General features: G+C 54.7%; 2 protein-coding genes across 3 annotated transcripts in view; one reads left to right on the forward strand and one right to left on the reverse strand.

Moving 5' to 3' along the window:
• Nucleotides 1–5,169: 5,169 nt before the first annotated feature.
• Zdhhc22 (zDHHC palmitoyltransferase 22) lies at nt 5,170–15,428 on the reverse strand. Of its 2 annotated transcripts, none has more exons than XM_087195137.1 (4): nt 15,293–15,428; nt 14,770–14,887; nt 12,490–13,029; nt 5,170–7,878 (listed from the first exon to the last, which is right to left on the reverse strand). In XM_087195137.1, exons 3-4 carry the CDS (start codon nt 13,013–13,015, stop codon nt 7,613–7,615), a joined length of 792 nt encoding a protein of 263 aa, XP_087051263.1. In that variant the 5' UTR covers nt 13,016–13,029; nt 14,770–14,887; nt 15,293–15,428; the 3' UTR covers nt 5,170–7,612. The 2 variants fall into 2 exon arrangements, with proteins under 2 accessions (XP_087051263.1, XP_004837197.1); XM_004837140.4 differs by having other exon boundaries at nt 14,770–14,964; nt 15,293–15,426.
• Nucleotides 15,429–15,500: 72 nt separating this feature from the next.
• The window catches only part of Tmem63c (transmembrane protein 63C), a 95,706-nt gene continuing 94,525 nt past the window's right edge, over nt 15,501–16,681 (forward strand). The window contains exon 1 of the mRNA XM_013067097.3: nt 15,501–15,687. The gene's annotated coding sequence lies outside the window, so the exon portion shown is untranslated. The remainder of the gene's footprint in view (nt 15,688–16,681) is intronic.

Below are 16,681 nucleotides of genomic sequence, written 5' to 3' on the forward strand. Positions count from 1 at the left end.
GTCCCTTCCCCCTGGCCGCAGGCGATGGAAATGCAGCCCTGGCGCGAGCAGGTTGGAGGAGTGGGTGCCTGGGTGTCGCGGTCCCCCGAGTGCACCCTTGTTTCCTGTCATTTAATTTTCTCTCCTGAAAGCGTTGGTAATTAAATCCTTTGTGCGCGAGCCGTCGCACCCCGCCCCTGCTGCTCTGTGTATTAATTTCCCTGCACGGACAAGGGTTTCTGGACCTCGGCTGCCGGCGCCCTCGCCCTCGGACTCCCCAGCTCGGCTCCCTTGCTCTCCTGGCACCTGGACGGTGAGCGCAATAGTAACAATCTTAGAGCAAACTCAAGAACAGCCCTCCCCTACAGCTCCCATCCACTGAAACCAAAGTCGTGATATTTCTTCTCCCCTCCTTTCCACCCTGAAATCGCCCCGTGCTGCTCTCTCAGCCACGGCCCTGCCGTCTCCCTGCGGCTAGGCTGGAGGTGGGGGAGCTGGGCCGGCGGCCCGGGTCACAAAGCGCATCCAGGGCACAAGTAGAATTAGAACTCAGCTCTCCCAAAGCTCGGCTTTTTCACGGTCATACATTCTTAAATTTCCAGGGGCCAAAAAAAGCTAGGGAAGACTCTAGGCAGCTCAGGTGTAGGGCAGAGGCATCTGTGGCAAAGTAGAACCGGCTTGCCCTACTGAGGGTCATCCTAATGACCCGGAGCCACTCGGCACTCGGGAATCACAGTTTGGCGATCTGTCCAGGATGCCCCTTACTGGCTGGGGACGTGGGAGCGCCCCTGCTCAGTTCGCCCCACAGCCGACTGGCTCCTGCCCCTCTGCGCTGCCTCTTCGTCCTGCCGCCCACAGCTGAGAAGTCAGTCACAGGTGGCGCCCTCTCAACCCCCCCCCCCCTGCCCGCAGGGCCTCCCTTCCCAGAACGCGCAAACCTGAGGTACCACCATCCCTTGCCCTCTGAAATCACCCTGGGGCAGCTGCTGGTGCTTAGCAGCGGGCCCTTTCCTCCTCGCCTCCAGGTCAGCGCCCAGCTCCCACCTGCGGAGCTCGGCACCACCCTGGCCTCAAAGGGAAGGACTGTCATGGGAGCCCACTCCGCCAGCCATCCGGCTCACGGGAGCCTGGACTCTCCCAGTGTCATGAACGAGCTTGTGCAGATGTTCCTCCCCTCGGACCTCTCCATTTGAGGCTTGTTTATGTGTCGTCTCATTTCCACGGGGGGAGGGGTGCTTCTGGCCCCCGCGCAGCTCACCTTCTCTGCCCTAGGAGCGTGGAATGGCGGTGGGGGAGCCTCTTCCAGGGCCCTGGGATTGGCTCACCCTCTCTGCCCTAGGAGCCGGACCTCTCCATTTTAAAGTGTCCAGCGAGTGAGTGTGGAGATCCCTAGCAGCGCCTGGTCCTCTCCAGCAGCACCCTGACGTTGCCTGTTCATACACAGTCCAGAAAGAGCCAGGTGTCATTCCTGAACCCTGGAAAGGGCCCCCAGAATGGACCGTTCTCACTTGTGCACACTGCTCCTCCCAGAGCAACTTGTTTGCCATTCCCAGTCTGGGCAGTACGCAGCACAACCTCCTTCACCTAGAAGCCCCTGCAACTGTCAGCTCTGCTGTGCAGAGGCTGAGCCTAATTACTTCCTCTGTGCCCACCAGTGCCTAATACCTAGTAGGTGCTCAGTGCATGTATTGAATGAATGAATCAATGAATGAAATCGTGACTCCTTGTTACTTTTCAGTAGAGACTTTATTGGATGTCTGCAAAGACAGAAACACAAAGATAGTCTTGTATTTGTGTTGGAACAGCCTGGCTCTTTCATTTACTGCTTGTGAGGCTTTGGGCAAATTACAGAACCTCTCCGTGCCTGTTCCTTTAGTTGAAAAATGGGGGTTATAATACAGTGTGCCTCACGGGGATGCTATGAGGAACAAGTCAGTACAAATAACATGTATTACAGGGGGCTGGCATGTAGTGAGTGGTGAGTAAAAGTCATTATAACCAGTAGTACAATTCCCGTCTGTGCGCTACAGCCATGCTAGGTACTGAGGAAACAAAGGATCCTGCCATCTCCATTCCTGCCCCCCCCCAAAAGGTGTGGTACAATTGGGATCCAAAGCCACAGGAGGAAAGGAGTCAGGATGACGGGAAGCTGCTGGGGTAGGGGGAGTTGGGGCAGAAGATTCCGCAGGGGGTTGGATCCACTGAAGAAAGGCTCTCTGGAGAAATGTGACTTCAAGGGGTCAGGAGAGGCCTCAACTGAAGAAGGAGGTAGGCAGATGGGGCCACTACAAATGGGCAGGGTATCACTGAGGTGCAGAGGGCCAGCAAGGGCCAGTTGAGAGGGGACACTGAACACGCCCTCCACATCAGAGTTCTAGCCCTTCCAGTTCTCCCATCTTGATGGGAAGGCCTCCTTCCCGTGCTGCTTGCTGAAGCTGTGCAGAAGGCAAGAGGCTGGCAGTGCCCATAGGGCACTCTATGATGTGCAGAGAGAAAGGGATCTCTGATGTCCCAGTTGAGCTCTCCAGAAGCTCTGGGCTGATTTCCTCAGAAATGGTCTCCAATCCAGAGGACCTTGTGGGTCCAGAGATCGATTCACATTAGACTCATCCAAATGGGACACCATGAGCTGAGATGAGCTAGGATTTTGTAAGAAGTAATCAGAGGGCCAGAGGTGGTGGTGCTTGCCTTTAATCTTGGCTACTCAGGAGACTGAGGCAGGAGGATTGCAAGTTCAAGGCCAGCCTGGGCAATTTAGCCAGACTGTGTCTCCCCCCACCCCGCCACATAAAAGGCTTGGGGTGTAGCTTAGTGGCAGAACACTGGGTTAGCAAGCATGAAACCCCAGGTTCAATCCCTAGTACTGGAAAAATAGTGATCAGAGGGAGGAGGCAGGGCCCTTGGGGAACATGGCCTGAGAACAGTCTCCAACTATGGCTGCAGGACGCATCCTTATACCCATCATTCCTAAATGCAGACTTGCAATTCCCAGAAATCATGGGTACCACTGCCTATGCTCGTCCCTCCTTCCTCCACTTCCTCCTATAGCCCTGCCTGTCTGCCGGCCTGCTCCTATTCATCCTGCCTGATCCAGATCTCGGCCCTCTGGGAAGTCTCCCAGCCCAACCATGGTGGGGAGAGCCCTCTTCCAGGCTTCTGTCACACCTTGTCTTCCCATCGGCATGCTCATCCCATGGAATCAACCATTCACAATTTGTCCTCTTCCCTGTATGCTCCCGGAGGTCAGGTACTGGGTCTCATTCATGTTTGCTTTCCTAGCTCTTGGCATCATGCCTGGCATGGAGTCAGCATCAGTGGATGTTTAAGAAATGAGTGGACTCCCTGGGCCAGCCCCAGGCATAGTGAGAGGATGGAGGGCAGAAGCACAGCCAACATCAGCAGCTGCCGATTCACCCGCAGGCACCTTCCACCCCCACCCGGGGGCTCACCCTGGTGGGTGAGCAGGTCCTAGGCTCTGGCTCATCCCTGAGGTACTCAGATAAGGTAGGGCTGTCCTCTCTGACCATCTCTCCTTTTCTCCCTAGGTGTGGGTCATCCCCCATGCATCCTTGTGAGTGTGCCCAGGGGGAGGGAAGGAGGGAGTTGCGCTGGGAGATTCTCATGAGCAACGAGGCCACTTGGAGTGCACAGAATATAAAGCAGAGTCAGTGCACTTGGGGGCCCAAGTGGATGGACAGCGATAAGGATAATCATGATTCTAGGAAAGGAGAGTGGCCACAGGACCTAAGGACTGACTTGTAGAAGGGACATGGGTTCAAGGCTCCTTAAGGTCGCCCTCTTCCCAAAGCCACTTGGGCTTCTGAAGCCTCCAGTAGGCAGTTCATACTTTGCCTAACTCAACACCAGGTCATGGTCAAAGCAGAGTACCCAATTTCTAGATGGGAATACTGAAGCACTGGAGAGCCAAGTGTCTTACTCCAGCACTTGGAGTAGAGGCCAGAGGACACAGGACTTCTGTTGCCACAGGCAGATGGCTCTGCCTTGCTTTGGGGATCAGAGAGCTGTGCTGCCAAGTATGGCCAGCAGATGTCTCCTCTGCCCCTCCTCCACGTGGGTGGCAGTGATCAGTGAGGAATGACACCATTGACTGTTAACAGAGGGGCCAATTGACAGAGGCAAAGGCTTTGGGTGGCCCTGAACCCCAGCTTCATGATCTTCTCCTCTCCTCAGTGCTCCTGACAGCCTGTGCTTTGAGGTCACCCTAATGACCTGTCTCCCCATCCTGAGCACTCCTAGAAACCTCTCCAGGGTGAGAACTTCCTGGGGACAGAGTTATCTTGTCTTTTTTTTCTCCATGATGTGTACAGTACAGTTCTGGGCCATAGGGATGTGGAGCAAAAAAATCCAAAATCTGTGCATTTATTCAGTCAGTAATTATCAAGTGCCTATTACGTGCCTCGTCCCTGCTAGGCATTAAAAATATAATGGTGTTAGAAAGATGACTGTGGCATCCGCCCTTTGGAGTGGACAGCCCTTGCTCTCTAGAACATGCCGAGAATTAGCTGCAGTTCATCTGTCCAGCTCTCCAGCACATCCACGGCTTCCTTGCTGGTTGCCCCTTGGTGTATGTTCAGGGAATCCGGACTGTCACATCCCTGGCCTGCTAGGAGGTTCCTTGACAGCTCAAGCAGACCCTGCACTGTGCAGCTGAATCCAGCCAGTCCTGCACATCTTTAGGTTCCATTAGCATCCATATTCACTCAGGGCAACTCCCTGCTGGACTTCAAGCCTTCCTGGCTGCTGCCAGAGCTGGCAGCCCAAATCTTCACAATTGTCATAGGGCTGAAAGAACCTAGGGCAGTCAGCCCTGGCTGTGATGAAGCACATGGACTCTCTCCTTCATTCTCTTCCCCACTTGCCAGGGGGAGGAGAGTGGGGAGAGGAGGGAAGGGGAAGTTCCCATCCCTGCTCTTCACAGGCCAGCAGACCCCAGCATCCTGGACCAGAACGATATCACATACTTACCACCTCCTAGCCTGGCCCTGCCAATCACAGTGGACACCGGTGGAGGGCTGCAGCTGTGCCCTGGATTTCGCTGCTGAATTTTTTTTCCCCCCGCCCCCCGCTTCACTGCTGAATTATGGAGGGATCCCCAGGGAGGAGCAGGGGCAGCAGGGAACGGTTACTCGGGGAATCTGGGCCACGGTTACTTACCAACTTGGACAGAAGCATTTTTAATACTTTATTTGAAATCTCTGAAGAGCTAGTATGACTAGCATCTGTGTATTCTAGCCCTACTAACAACCATAGTGCCCATATAATGGTATCAAATCCAATTAAAACCACACATTTTATTGATGGTCTTCATCAACAATACACACAGGACCACGTTCACAAATGGTGCTGAAGTCTCACACCCGGCAACCTCCCCAGTCACTCTCATGGACCAGTATCTTCCCTCCCCAGGATGTCAGACTCATGGTGCAGTCTCTGGACATGGCAGACCTGGCCTCCAAGCTTGAACTCTAGGGCCAAGAGACACCCACAGCCTGAATTGTCCAGGCGTCTTCCCTCCCCTTTGCCACTCTCACTGCTTAAGTATAGCCAGGCTTGGGAGTAAAGATATCCCAAGGACTCTCCATTGAGAAAGCCTGGGCTCCCCATCAGCCCTCCCTGCCACATCCTTCTCTTCCAAGTGGGAACTACCAAAAAGGCAGAGTGACCATTTGTCAAAGGGTGGAATTCAGTGCACAGAGGGGGCAGTGGCGAGCTGCCCCCAGTGGCAGGGATCTCATTGTCCTGTTCACCACTGTGTTGCTAGTGCCTGAAACTTGGCACATAGTTGGCGCTTGATAAATGTATGTAGGATGAACAAATGGAAGACTGAAAGAAACAACAGGGGAGGGAGAAGTATGAGCAGTTAAGCCATTATGACATTGGTCCTCCAGGGAGAATGAAGGCAGGACCTGGGTAAAATCCACCCAAGCTCTGCCCAAGAGTTCACGGTGTTGTGCAGTTGGAGTCACTGTGGCCACCCACTGGACTCTGCAGGGCAAGGGCTTCAATCCTGCTGGTTGTGTGGATGTCAGATTGCCCTTGGACCTAGTCAGGAGAGGGCATTTGTGTTGTCTCCACTCCCTCATATGTCCCAAGGGTCTGCTTGTCCAGGTCCCAGCACACATAACAGTGCATCCATGCAGCGCCAGTTGGATGAGCAGGGACAGTCTGGCAAGTGCACTTTTGTGTTCTGGTCCTGCCTGTCCCCAGCCTTTACTCCTCCACTCCTCCCTCCGAGTTGGGCATGATCTGGCTCTTCCCTCCCCACATCTTCTCCCACCTGACCTCAACACTGTTCTGTCTCCTTGTCTTCAATCCCAGCCCTCTCAACTACTGTTTACATCAGGGTAGTCCTCTCCTTGGTGGCTGGGTTGGGTCCAAACATTTGCATCATGATTTTCAGACTCCTCTCATGGCCATTGTACTGTCCACAAAAACAAATAACTCAGCCATCTCTGCAGATCTGGCCCCGAGGCCCAGCAGTCACAAAGAGGACACCAGAAGATTGGAGTGGGAAGGAATCTCTAAGCTCATCTAGAACAACCTTGGGCAAAAATTCCTTACACAGTGTGCCTGGCAGATAAGTGCCCAGATCTTGCAGAGTACCTCCAGTGGTAGAGTGCTCACTGCCTCCCCAGGTAGCCATTTAAGCATCAAACAGCTTTAGCTGCTAGAATGCCCTTCATACAGGGCATAGATGAGACCATGTGCTCCTCTCCTCTCACCACCACCTCTCACCTCTCTCTCTCTCTCTCTCTCTCTCTCTCTCTCTCTCTCTCTCTCTCTCTCTCTCTCTCAACTTTCTATACATTTGCACAGCATTACAATCACATGCCTCCTTCACTTATGGGTGGCTCCCCTTTCCCTCTCTTTTCTTCCTTCCCTTCCCAACATCTAGCAAAAACCCAGAGGCTGGAAACCAAAGGGAAAAGCTGGAAGAGTGCCAGGGAAAGGAAGCATCCAGCCAGGTCCTAGACTGTGCTGGAGTGGCCAGTTAAGCCAGGCTGGACAGGGAATAGCATCTGGAAATGCTAGGCCATTGGTTGCCATCTCCAGAGAAGAGACCTTGAATCTGGAGTGTGGGCAGCAAGCTCCTGTGCTCTTTTTCCCCTCACTGCCCACAATCCCACAGAGGGGACATACCTGCCACTTCCCAACTTCCCTGGCAGTTGGCAGAGTGGACTTGGATGCCTCTCAAATGTGGTGATTTTAAGCATTTTCCAGGCTCCAGGTCCTGGGGAGTCTTATCAGCAGCAAGAATTCACTGCTCGCTCCCCACATCAGGGAAAGTGTTCCAGCACACAGCAGGGGATACAGGAGACATGGTAGGAAGTGGATGGGCCAGGCAGAGGGGGAAGAAGGCTTCCCAAGGATAAGGAACAAGAGCAGAAGCCACCTGGCTGGCTGCTGAGGAGACTAGCAATGCCTGAGTGGCCATTTTTCCTCCCTGTCATGATTCCCCAGCTTACACTGTTCTTCCATGCTGGGTGAAGACCAGGGGTGGGTGCACGGACTTTACTAGCCCAAGGTTGTAGTGGATCATGGGTGGCGACAAGGGTGTTAGGGTTCAGGAGGAATCGAGACACACAGGGAGAAATGATCACGTGCCTGCCTGCTACTTGTCCTTCAGCTTAGAGCTCTCACTTCCAACATTGAACATGGGGACCAACAGGCCCAGCAACCACCTCTTCCCGAAGACCTCCTGTAAGTTCTTGCGCCAGGGCTGGGCCCTCACTGCCACCCCCTTTCGAACCTGGTAGCGTGTCTGGCCCCGGAGGATCAGCAGCAGCTGGTGGCAGCAGAAGCCGGCGCAGGCCAGGCCAACGGCAAACCAGAGGTAGAGCATGAGGATGACGAACATTTCAGAACCGAGGACAGCTCCTGCGGGGAGGAGGGGGGGACACACCAGAACCGCTTTACACCCAGGCCACGTACAGAAATGCGATCCCGGCTGGCGCTTTCCGCTGCGAGGGAGGAGATTAAAGAGACTGAAGCTACATTTTGTAGCAATCTCAGCGCTGAAGCGAGGGAGAGGAAGAATGAACTAGTTGCCCTAAGTTTTCCTTGTGCTGATGGCTCCTGAGGCGAGAGGGGAGAACTGGGGACCTGGGGAAGAAGGAAGGAAGCTTGATGAGCTCAGCAAGCAAGGAGAGCCTGCAGCTTCTCTAGCTAGTCTAGACGCTGTTCCCATTTCCATACAGGCGGAAATGCCTCCCTCTGTCTCTCTCTTGGCTGGAAGAGAGAGAAGGGGGGCTACTTTAGAGGAGCAAGTGGTGATTCGAGGGCCCTAAAGAGGGGGCTGGGGCAGTTGTCAGACTGCAGCACCTTCTCCCTGCAGGGCTGGGAGCAGCATCTGGGAGAACTCTAGAAAAGTGACAGCATGATGGAGAACAGGACCTAGTCATCAGGAAGAACAAGTCACAAGCTCAGTCAGCCTCAAGGACAGACTTAGAAAACATTTCAGTCATTAATGTTACCAAGAGGACAATGTGGCACCAGAACACCCAGCCAGGGCTGTCCTGTCGGCCAGAGCTTGCTAAGGCTGGAAGAAGCCCTGAGATCACCAGGTCAGCCCCCGACAGTGGGGCAGCACCTTATCTAAACCAAACACTTCCTACTATTGATTTTATAATAGAGATCCCACACACTTCCTCAGACTTTTGGGGGTCAGTCCATGCTAGGTTTGAATCTCCTCACTGTGTGGACTTACAAAAGGTTCTTGACCTCTCTGAGTTGCAGTTTGCTCATCTGCAAAATGGGTGTAATAATGATGAGTCCATGGGGGTGGAGGACACAGGAAATGATGTAAGAAGTAGCCAGCTTTCTGGTTTACACTTGGTGCAGCTCCCCTGCTGAAAGTCATTTCAAAGAAGACTACATCCAAAAAGGGTTCACGTTTAACTCCTAAGACATCAAGCTTTCTCTTTGTTCCCAGAGCTTGGAGTCCTGGCCAGGCAGCTATAGTAAAGACACCTACCTTAGCCTGCCCCGAAGCCAAGGCAGTGGGCCCAGGACAGAACTCAAAAGCCCTCCTTAGCTCTTTCTTTGCTCCCTATAAAGTAACCCCATTACCACCTTCTCCAGTGAGGATTTGGGTAGCTGCTCCAGGGACACTACTTTACAACCTATTTTACCACTGAAAATCTTGACCATCTTCCTTCCCTGACCAATGCCCTGACCAGCCCACTTTCCAGGTCTCTTCAGACTCCAATTTCCAGGCCCCTGAAAATTACGCTTTTTAACACTTGTCTGATCTGCAGAAAAGTGGTGGGCTCAGCAGCCAGGAAGGATGGGATCTGACTCAGGTTTGCTATTAGCAGCCTCCTCTTCCCTCATCCCTAAAAGCTTTGGTAGCAGGGTTTTCTTTGCAGAACTGGAGACAAACAGGTCCAGCTGACCAGGAGCTAGCTTCAGCTGGCATTTAGAGCAGCCTGTCCACTGACGGAGGCAGCAGTGGGACAGGAGTCACAGTGGGTGGAGGCATCCCCTGACCCACTTCTTCTTGTCAGCCCAGATTAGGTTGGGGAGCCACATACAGGAAGGAAGATCCTGGGGCCATGTGCCCTTCAGCCTTGAGGAATGCTGATGGGCAAAGACGGCCCTGGAACTGGGATGCAACTGCCTTGCAACTCAGCCCCGGGAACAAGTCTGGGTGGATGGAGGCTGCTCCCCACAGACTTTAGTCTGGCACTAAATCAAGGCATGAGGAAAGACCTGTGGCTTTTTCCTAGCCCCGTGAAGCAGCTACAAAAAGCTATTCTGGGGACCTGCATTCTCTCAGAGTGTTTGAAGTTACCTAGCTTGGCTGCTTCAGCTCCTCTTAACTATTTAATAATAATTCTGCTTCTTCTTTTTTTAAACCCATAGAATTTTCCTATAGGGCCTGAAAGATCACATCATCTGTCTCCCCTGACCCCTGCTTCCCACCAACTATCTGTAACACTATTGATAGATTATCACCCAACATCTTCTTTAATACATCCAAGGACAAGAAGCTCCCCTCCTCCCAATGTGGTCATTGATCTTGAAAGAGTATCAGAGAGGCAGGGCACTGCAGGGGAGAGACTATGAGCCTTGGAGGCGATAGCCCCAAGTTCAGAGCTGTGTGGCTTTGAGGCAATTTAACCTGGCTGAATGTTTGGTTGTTGAGCCTTAAAAAAAATGATAATAGCTACTTCATGGACTTGTCATGAGGACTGGATGAAATGAGATGCCAGCGGGTGACACATAACAGCTGCCCAATGAACATCTGTTCCCTTTCCCTCCTGTTGGACTTTCCAGTGGCACCTATCAATTGGTGTACTCATCCAAATGCCAAGGCACATGTCAGATGGTGTCACCTCCATTTTCCAGATTAGAATAAGTTCACCTGGTGACACAACCTGTTCTGATCCACAAAGCCAAAAGAAAGGACAGCTTCTGAAATCTAACCAGCTAGCCCTCTCCTTCTTTGACATTAGCTGAGGGTGTGGGGTCAGCAGCCACCTTAACCTTAAAGACCCCTCTCAGCTTTAGCTCTCAGGGACCCATTTTCAGCCCTCAGGATCAGCACCAGAGCTGGGGACAGTGCAAGTGCTATTAAGTAACTTGTGCCTTCTCACTCCCACCTGCTCACCTGTCTTCCTAAGCAGGAGAGGACGTGCTCTCAGCAGTTTGGACTGGAATTGGGGAAGAGGAGTTGAGAAGGAGGAAGCTGAACAGGGAGCATATGTAGGGGAGAGGGGATATAACATCAGCAAAGGCGGGAGATGAGAATCTTGGCCTCCTTTTCCTAGTGGTTATGGGGAGCAGATGAAGGCTAGAGGGACTCATCTTTCCGCTGGAACAGGGGTCAGGACTACAGGGTAGGCCCCAGCTGGCTCTGTTCTGCCATCAGAGCAAAGAAAGAGGCTCTTTCTTTCTTTCCTGTCTCCCAAACCTAGGACATATGGATAGGCCTCAAGCCCAGACTTATCTCAAATCAAACCATTTCAAGATCCTCTTTCTGGAACTACCCATTTTTATGGCTGGTGAAACTACTTGGAAAAGGATGTGTGATCAGGTTCTTTGGCTCTCCTCATCCCTCCACCTGCCCGTGCTCACACTCCACCCCCAGCCGCCCACCTCCCCTCCCCTAGCCTGGGTATTTTGGTCCTGGCAGCCTCCTATGCCAGCATGGAGATCCAGAAGGCCCAAGAGTTCTGTGTTCTGGGCCCAGCTATTCACCAGCCCTCCAGACATCCCCTGTGGTTGGGACCTCTCTGTTCCCACAGCCAAATGGCACAACAGTTCCATGCCTAGGAAGAGCTGGGCTCAGCCACAACACAGACTAAAAGGATGGCTTCTCCCAGAGTGGAACAAAAGTTCTATGAATGTCCAGCCCAGGCCAGCCCAGGCACATCAAGACATCTTGGGCTGTCAGAGAAAGTAGCTGTGCCCTGCCTTTCATGGTTCCTGGATGGTCAATGTGTTCAGGAACATGTTCTATTCCCAGTGATGCTGAGGCAGAGCACTAGGAGCTGTGGTTTATGGATCTGGGGACATGCCAGAGACTGCTACTCAGTAGTCATGAGACACTGGGAAGGCCGTTTAGTTCTTCATCTAAGAAACGAAGTACCAGTGCCATACACACATGCTCACACACTTGTGTGCACATGACCAATTGTGCAACCAGATTGGTCACAGTCACAGGCCAGGGTGGGAAAGGAGTGGAAAGAAACAAAGTAGGGGCAAATTACAAGGCCAAGTGAAGTAGTAAGAACTGCCACCAGGAGCTGAGTCCTGCAGGACCAGTTATCAGAGCATTCCTTGAGATGCCCTATTCCAAGGAGAGTCCTCGAGAGTGTGCTCAGCTGAGCACCAGCATGAGGACCCATTCACCTGGCTCCTGCAGGTGTCGGGGTATTTCAGAGGGCCATCTTCCAGCCCAGACACAAGCTCTGCATTGTGAATATGGAGTCATTTAACATGGCTGTGTCTCCAACTAGGATGCCCCTGCTCTGATTCACCCACAGGCTGTAGAGCTGTATGGTGGGGTCAAACCAGCGGAGGCAGGAGGATGGGGTTAGCCTCTGCTGAGGCTGGCTTGGGGTCAAGAACAATTTATTGCAGTTAGGTGGCAAGACCTCTGGAGGGGAAAGTTTTGGGAATGTATGAGGTCCAGGCAGAGGACAGTTACAACATGGGCCACGTGGAAGTGTGTGTGCCTGGCACACAGCAGGAAGTGCTTGGCCGCCACAGTTCTATGGGTCAGTAGTATGAAAGGTGAGGAAAGGGGTTGCTGTCACATAAAATGTAGCATGTCCAAGTAATTTGAATTTCAGATGGGTCACAGCATGTTTCCTTAGTGTAAGTATGTTTTACAAAATGTTGGGACATAATCATACTAAAAATTGTTTCTACAAAGTTTTAATTTATCTGGGCACTCTAGGTTTTTATTTGCTAAATCTGGCAACTCTTGGAGTTGCGGCAGGAGGTCTTATTTGCGGAACCTGCCTGCCAAGCCCCACTCACCCGAGAAGAATTGGCTGATGGAGGTGGGCAGGAGCGTGAGGAAGGCCAGGGGGTGGGCGAAGGAGACGGAGAGGACAGCGGAGATGTAGGCCACACCAGCCACCATGGAGTAGAGGCAGGCGAGGGAGGTGTAGAGGCAGAAGAGGACGAAGTTGCGCATGTTCCTGCGGCCGATGCAGTTCCCGGTGAAGAAACAGTGGTGGTCGTGCCTCAGCGTGACTCGGGCGCATACGCGGCAGAAGTGAGTGCTGGGTGTGGGGCACTGAGCCCGCCTGGCCGACGACCCCTGATAGGCCCCCAGGTCATCCGGTGAGTTCTGGACGACCAGGACATAATTGCCCAGGGCGTTGGCAGAGAGAAACAGGAAGAGCGCTCCGTGCAGCAGGGCTGGTGACAAGAGAGGGGTGGCCGCGGGGTCCTCGCGCATGCTGGGGAGGAACAGGAAGAGCTGCAGGACGAAGGTCACCAGGGAGATGCACAGGAAGTAGGCAGGGGCCACCACGTTGAGCAGCCTCAGGGCCAGCATCCTCGATTACATTCCTAAGGGGAGAGGGAGACTTACGTTACCGCAGGCAGCCAGGGGGCGCCCTCGTACGCTTCTCCCTCCAGGAGGCCGGTCCCGAAGGCTGCAAGCAAATCTACACCCCCAACCGCTGCCTCTCAGATCACCCTTGCCCACTTCCCTGATCTGAGCCAAGCAGGAAAGAGACCCTGAGGCCGCAGCGGACTCCTGCGGCCAGGCCCTACCTCAGGGAGGCCGCTCCCTCAGATTTGGAGCGACCTTGGCGCCCTGGACTTTTGGAGTCAGGTCAAGGAGAGAAGGACTTCTTAGTGGTCTGCAGGGGTTGGGGGTGGGCTGGGCCGAAAGATAGGGCTGCTCTTCTCCTGGTAGTGAAAACGGGCCCTGATTGGGGATTTCTGCTTCAGATCTCCCTGGGAGAAGGAAGCGAAGGACTTGGGGTCAGGGGCAGAGCCATTTGATCTACTGGGAGAGCTCCTTTATTTTCCCCTTCCTCCGTCCCCTAACCCCCATGTCGGGCAATTTCGGAGACCTCACCCGTTCCTCAGGCTCTCTGGAGGGTTGTGTGGGGGGGTCCGTTGGGTGTTTGTGTGTTTCTTTGTGTGTGTGACTCTGTACGTGTAATCTGTGCGCGCTTGGGTAATTGTGTTTGTGCATGTGCGTGTTTGTGTGTACACAAACGCAGCCGCTGCCACCTGGTTTTTTATTTTAAAAGATCAATTAAAATAATCAATACATTCACAGGCGCTCAGGCACCAGGTGGGGCGCGGGCGCAGGCGGAATGCCTGTGCCACCGAGTCCTGCTCAGCCTATCTCTCTGACGCGGGCTGCCCTGGCTGCGTCTTTGCAAACAGCATTTTCCCTGGAGGAGGCGAAATTAAAATCCCCTCTTCGCGCCTGCCTCTCGCCCTCCGGGCGGGAGAAACCCAAACAATCCCCATGGCGCCGAAACCCTTTCGGTGCCACCAGGCTCACGCTGGGAGGACGAGAGGCCGCTCAGCTAGCGTTTCTGGGAATCCGCCTCCCCACTCAGCGCGGCCGCCCCCAACCCCACCGCCCAACTTTGGAAGCCACCGGGCAATAGGATTCTGTGCCCGGACAGAACTTTCCGAGGGCTAAGGAATAGGACAGGCGGAGTCGCCAGGAAAGTTTGGGAAGGCGGCTGCACCCCAGGAGTGGCCCCGGTCCAGGATGTCCCGTCTGGACTGAGGGACTGGTCACCTTGGAACCCTCTTTGCAGGAGATGGTCCTACACCCCGGACCCGCGGCCGCGGCGGGGACCACGGGCCGCTCTCCCCCGCCGGGGTGCAGCGCAGGGCGCGCGGGTGGTTGCGGGGGGCTCGGTACCGCCGGCTATGCGCGCACGAGGCTGCGGCGGCGCTGCTCACCCCGAGAGCCCTCGGTCCCGGGCTCCGGCAAAGCGAGTGTCTTCCCCGCGCCAGTCGCCAGGGGGGCGCGGGAGCAGCCTCCAGATGCTCCGCGGCTTGGGGAAGGAGAAGGGCAGGGGCCCGGAGAGTGAGGGGCGCTCGGAGGGAGGTGGCGGCCGGGCCTGCCCTGGAGGGGGCGGCGGAAAGCGCCCCTGCGGCGGCGGCGGGTTCGAGCTGAGCGGTCCGTGCCGCGCCTCGCCCGCCGCGGAGGGCTCACGGTGGAGCGGGCCAGACAGGCAGCCCGCGGCCGCCAGAGCCTCGGCCACTGCCTCCGACGCCCAGGAAGCCGCTCCCGCCGCCGCCCGCTGCAGAGGGGTGGGGAAAAGAACTCACCGATCTCAGGTCGCCGAGAAGAGGAGCCCCGGACCCCGGCTCTTGCCCTTCCCGCAGCTGCAAAGTTGTAGGCTCGGCCCGGCTTGGCTCGCTGCCTCCTCACGCTTCGCTTCGGGGACTGGGCAGGTAGCGGGGTATAGGGAGGAGGGAGCGGGCAGCTTCGGTCCTCCCACTTGGGTGCCAGCGGAGTGGGGCCTGGGAGGCAGCGGGGATGGCAGCTGCCCACCCCCCACCCCCCCGCGCCCCGCCACCCCTCCCTCCGCTCCTGGGGGCGGTGCTCTGGCCACCGGCTCAGCACTGTGGACTTGCCCCCCCCCCACTCCGGCCTCCTTGGCTCCCCTCGAGCGGGTTGGGGCGCCCTGCCCGACTTCAGCCGCAGGTTTCAACTGGGCGATGGGGATTCAGCCCTGATCCAGCCGTCAATCCGTCCTTCCCTCCCTCCCTCCTTCCTCGCTGTGACCAATAACCTTCCCCGCTGCCGGCTTGGACCAAAGGAAACCTGGGGCTCGATGGCTCAGTTTACCAGGGAACACCGTGAAGACCAGCGACGTCTCCTCAGAAGGGCTGTGTACCCAGGGGCCGAGAGACGGGATTGGAGCCTGTCTGCTGGCCTGGGATGTGCAGCATTCGCCACCTGTGCTCCCAGATTCCAGTGTCCTCCTCGGTAGAATAGAGACGTGAGGATTAAATGGCAATAGACATAAAGCTCTTAAACAGAGCCTGCTCGGAGTAAGCCCGATTTGGGTCTTATCATAATTACTGCACTGACACCACCTATCAGGCCTTCCTAGGTACCAGGCATGGTGCTAAGCTTCTGGTTCCCGATGGCTTCATTAAACCCATTAGCAGGATCTGAGACAATGGACCACCCTCATTCGAGGGATGAAAGTCAGTCACCTGTCCAAGGTCATACAGCAGGTGAGTGATGGAGCTGGGCTCTGAGCCTGGTGGCAGCACTACTGCTCCTATTCTCAGCCTCACCCTGCACCAGGAGCAGCTTTGGGTCAGGGGAAGGGAGGGCATGAGTGGGGTACATCCAGACACAGAGCTTGAACCTGGAGCTTCTGCTTGGGGCCCCAACCCACTTACCTGTTCCTCCCTCTGTCCCTCTCCGGAACCCCAACATCCTCAGGTAGGTACTGTGAGAAGGTAGTGACCTCAGTGTGTGCCAAGAGGTGGGGCAGAGAGAGCCTGGGAACACTAAATATTGCATGGCATTGGGGCCTCATAGCCTCAGTTTCCATAGCTCCCCTAACTGCCCTGCTCCACTCTGGGTGAAGGCGAGTATAATACATAAATAATTATTTATTGCCTTCTCAACTGGTTAATTAAAACGAGAGCAATCCCCAGACCCTTGAAGTGAGGGCCATATGCCAATTGGCTCAGCCTCTATTTTTGAATCATCAGCCGCTGGTTTCTCTGTATTTTATGAGCATACATAGAAATAAAAAGGGGGCCAGGAAACCTTTTCACGTTCTGAATGCTCTTACAGGGAAGCGGAAGAACAATCTGCCAGGGGGTGGCCTCCAAAGATCTGGTAGCCCTGTCAGTTCCATTGGCCCCAGGACAGACAGAAGAAAACAAGTGGCCTTTCCCCCTTCAGAGCAGCTTTGTGTTACAGGCATGCCTGTCTGGTCCCCTTCACAAGCCCTGCCTGCCTCTCCTACTGGCTTGGAAGGGCTCAGTTCGGGCCATATTGATTGAAGATCTCCATTCCTTAAATACCTTGAGAGTCGGGTGGTATTTCTAATTTTATTTTGCATATGGGTGTGTGGTGGGAAGGTGTGCGTGTCTGGATTTGTGTGCGTGTGTGTATGTGTGTGTGTGTGTGGCAGAGAGAGAAGCTAAGTGAATGTGGGAAGATGTCAGTGGGGGAAGGGAATAGTCAGCAGGAGAATGGAGATCAGGCCGT

The sequence above is a fragment of the Heterocephalus glaber genome, unplaced genomic scaffold, assembly GCF_053883595.1.
Source record: "Heterocephalus glaber isolate CG9 unplaced genomic scaffold, H.glaber_assembly_v1.0 deba00001608, whole genome shotgun sequence".
In the NCBI taxonomy this organism is placed as follows: domain Eukaryota; kingdom Metazoa; phylum Chordata; class Mammalia; order Rodentia; family Bathyergidae; genus Heterocephalus; species Heterocephalus glaber.